General features: G+C 39.9%; 1 protein-coding gene across 1 annotated transcript; it reads right to left on the bottom strand.

The window, feature by feature from the left end:
* Window positions 1-1147: 1147 nt before the first annotated feature.
* LOC141004656 (high mobility group protein B2-like) lies at window positions 1148-3994 on the bottom strand. Its single transcript, XM_073476308.1, has 5 exons — window positions 3899-3994; window positions 2942-3101; window positions 2335-2483; window positions 2055-2229; window positions 1148-1871 (listed from the first exon to the last, which is right to left on the bottom strand). Exons 2-5 carry the CDS (start codon window positions 3086-3088, stop codon window positions 1692-1694), a joined length of 651 nt encoding a protein of 216 aa, XP_073332409.1. The 5' UTR covers window positions 3089-3101; window positions 3899-3994; the 3' UTR covers window positions 1148-1691.
* Window positions 3995-4243: the final 249 nt, after the last annotated feature.

Below are 4243 nucleotides of genomic sequence, written 5' to 3'. Positions count from 1 at the left end.
AGTATGTAGAATGCAGCATACAGCTACGTATACAAGAGTCAACAGGCACCACACTTTATATTTCTGTCTGTATGCAACATCTGAATGGCCCTAATGAGTCACTTGAATAATAATTAGCCTTACCCCCTCCACAACCCCTAGGTGCCGATTTGTCAAATATCCTTTTCGTGTTGTCAAGTCTTTGATTGAAACATTAGTAGTTTTACCTTTGTTGTTTGAACTGTTAATGTCAACAATGAAATGTATAATTTCCTTTACAGCTTTTCCTAGCTAATTGTAAAACAATGCATTAAGAATTACCCATTTTTTAAAAATTTCGCCTGGACTCTTACAATGTAGATTCAAATAGAAGAAATATTATCTGTTGGGGTTAGGGTATGAAGCATGTTCCCAAAAGTGGCACACACACAGGAGAATAAAGCCCAAAGCCAGGTGCTTGTCTTTAAACATATTTTGACTTGGTGTGGGTGCACTTTTGAAAAGACTCACTGTTCACTCACTCAAGGTTATTGAATTGCTAATAACTGACAGAGTGCCAGTGTTAATATGGAGCCTTCAGACTGAGAGAGTGGTGACAGTGGAGATGGGTGCAAGTCTGGACAAATGATATGGATGATGAGTTAGACATCAACTTCGGAAATCTATTTTATAATTATTTCTGACCTAGTCTGATCATTAAGTGCATACATTTATTCGAACATGTGATAATGATTAAATGAGTAACCCCATGTGACTTATTGCTTAATATAGTAAGATACAGAAATTCAGCAGTATCAAAGACTAGTTACATCATAGGCATGGTGCCAATGGATTCTGAACTTCAATAATGTGTACTCCTGTTTAACATTCGTATTTTGTGTCAAATGAATGTTCCACTGATTTGCCCTTTAAAAGCTACTTTGGCTACCAATTCAGTCATGGTAAATTTGTGAAAACAATTTATTGATGTATAGCCACATGTTGACTGCCTCCAACAGAAAAAAACTTATGTGAAACTGTGCCATGACATACTAAAAAGTCAGTCATTTATGGGTTAAGCAAGAGATGCTGCAATTAAACTAATAGCTGCCAGTATCCTACTGTCTGTAAGAATTCCTCTCCAGTTAAGATGCCCACTTAACAATTTTCTTAATTAAGAGATTACACATTTATCATCAATATACAAAATTTTATTACAAAATGAAAATTCGTTCTACATGAAAATTCCAAAGTTACACATTAAAATTGCTGCAAACCTCTTCAAACTACAGATAACCCCGGTAGTAAAATGACAGTGAAGAAACTGCACCACTAAACAGAAAACATAAGCAGTGCTTCCAGAAACAATACATTTTTAAAACTTTAACAATTTGCTGCTGTCCACTGCCTGTACAGGAATTTCATTCCATTATCACAGGAAATCCATATCTGGCTGCCTGTTTAGATAGCAACAAGGATCAAAGATGTAATAAACCCAAGCTCAGCAGAAAAATGTTTTTAAAAAAAATCATGGGGGGACTAAGTGACAAAATAAAAACTAAATCCCTGAATTTGAAAAGGAACGTGTTGATATCTAATAGAGGCAGACCAATGGGGACAGCAGGCTACACTGTTGGAATCATCCACACACACAAAAAAAAAACCATCTGGAGTTAAGCTGAACAATGCATTGCAAAATTCACATCCTTTTAACATGGGGGTTAGGGTTAGGCTTAGTCATCTTCCTCGTCATCATCATCTTCCTCGTCGTCCTCCTCGTCATCATCATCGTCGTCGTCATCGTCGTCATCATCAACTGGTTCTGCTTTCTTGGCAGAGGGCCTGCCTGGGCCGCTCTTCTTACCCGCATCACTCTTCCCTGAACCGCATTTGGCTCTGTAGACAGCAACATCCTGTTGAGGAAAAGGGAAAATTTATGCAACCTCTTTATATCACTTAGAAAATATTAACTTTTCTCTACTACCTTCACTATAGCGTGACAGTAGTTGTAGAAAGACATGCATTTTTTTTTAATAATACACCACTTTGCTTTACCCTATTGGTGCAATGCATGAATACTGGACAACAAGTGATACCTTGTCATATTTTTCCTTCAGTTTGGCGGCCTTGGCAGTATACGGAGCCTTGTCTTTGGGACTCTGTGTAGACCACAACTCGCCGAGCTTCTTGGCAATATCACCGATGGAGATACCAGGGTTCTCCTCCTTGATCCTGGGACGGTGGTCAGAGCAGAACACAAAGAAAGCAGATCTGGAGAGACAGGGGTTGGGTTAGTGTCAAAAAGTAGCTTGAGGCCGATTTTTTTTTTTTTTAAACTCCTCTTTTAAACCCATGCATGAGGCATTGAAGACTTACGGCGGCCTTTTGGGTGCATTGGGGTCCTTCTTCTTCTTCTTGCTCTTCTCCCCTTTAGGAGGGACATATGATTTCATCTCTTGGTCATAGCGAATCTTGTCGTTCTTCGCCATGTCCTCAAACTTTACCTTCTCCTTAGGTGACATGGTCTACAAAAATAGAAAACATAAACATCTTCTTAATGTCCTAAAATGACATACTTCCAAATTACATTACAAAAACATCTGAACTGCATTGATATCTGCATCTCAAGTTGCATTTATGAAGACTACTTATGCAAAACTGAATCCTTATGAGGGTATCTGCACATAACATTTGCAAGTATTCATCTCCCTACCATCAAATTATGGACAGGGAAAATGCCATGTTGGGGTGTGGGGGGGGAGACAACAAAGCAGTGACACTTAAATATCCCCAGACTCATGTCAAGACAATTTCTGTGCATGTGGTGCTTTTGTTGGCCAACAGTCTCGTTTGCCTGATACCACTCAATAGTTTTGGTTAATATGGATGCCCATCCCCCCACACAAAAAAAAAAAATTAGAAACACAAATCAAAAGCTTTCAAAATCCTTTATATAAAACTCGTGAGACTGGTGCCAACTTACCTTCCATCTCTCAGAGCATTTCTTGGAGAACTCGGCGAAGCCTACGGCGGCGCCTGGGTGTTTCTTCTTGTGCTCCTCGCGGCAGGTCGCCACAAAGTAGGCATAAGAGGTCATCTTGCCTCTTGGTTTTTTTGGGTCCTTTCTCATGGTTGCGATTGATCTACAAACGTTCCCAAATAAAATATATATAAATCACATGAAATACCAGTAACCGTTATCGTGGCTTATATCTGCACGGTAACTCAACATTCGTAAGACAAATACGTTTAACCTTTAGTTTAGCCTAATATTAATATCAACTGATAGGTGTATTTTAACTTTTGCCGTCGTAGTTCTAGTACCGCAAATAACATTACCGGAGCTCAAACCGGGCAAGCAGACGCCAAAGGGTGTTTTAAGGCTCTAATCGGATTTCTACTTCACCGGGACAAAAAGACTGGCCACCATTTTGTATCTTCCCGCCGAAACTAAACTGCGTCTAGCGCTTCACCAAGAAAGTAACATAAAGGCCATTACTTTTCATTACATCCGACTGCTACCCTTTCTTAACTAGAGCACAACTGACGGACGATAGTGACTTTAAATCGTGTGGCGACTCGTTTCATACTTGTGGAGAGCATGCGGGAGCTATCGTCGTGTAGCAGGCTAAGTTGCCAGACCAAATGGCGTTGTAACTGCATGTTGCGCATACAGCTATACACTCTTGGGTCACTGTAACGCTATCGAAACAGACTGCTTAAAAACATTACTATGGAGACACTAGAGTCCGATACTTTTCTTCCAGACATTTAAGTAACGTTGTGATTTACCAATAACGACGGAATCACGAATAGGCTTTAACTGTTAAATATGCATAAATAAGACATTTCGTCTTCGCCAACAAAACGCCTAAGAACACACCGGTGACTTTTACTAACAAAATCAGTTCAATACAAATGCAAAAGAACCAAACCTTACCTGTTCCCAGCAACACAACTCGTAAACGACTGAATGAGGAAGAAGGCGCAACTGTTTTGTCAGTGTCTGCGAGGCCGAACTAACTTAACTACAAGTACTTTCACAACTCCTCCCCGCGGTCAGCGGATTGGTCAGATTTAAGCATTTACATTTGAATTAAGGGTGCAGGAAAGACACAGTGCGGTGATTGGTTGCATTTTGTGCGATCAAGGCATCATGTTTGTATGCATTATTATTCCTCTGATTGGTTGAACTGGGCTTTTAAACATAGGGCGCGAAAGGTCCTTTGTTTGCTCCGAGTCAAAATATGTTTATCAGTTGATGTGTGGTCGGGAGTTCGTGTGT

This window comes from Pagrus major, chromosome 1 (assembly GCF_040436345.1).
Source record: "Pagrus major chromosome 1, Pma_NU_1.0".
Lineage (NCBI taxonomy): Eukaryota > Metazoa > Chordata > Actinopteri > Spariformes > Sparidae > Pagrus > Pagrus major.
The sequence above is the reverse complement of the archived record's forward strand: the minus strand, read 5'-3'. Positions and strand labels throughout refer to the sequence as shown.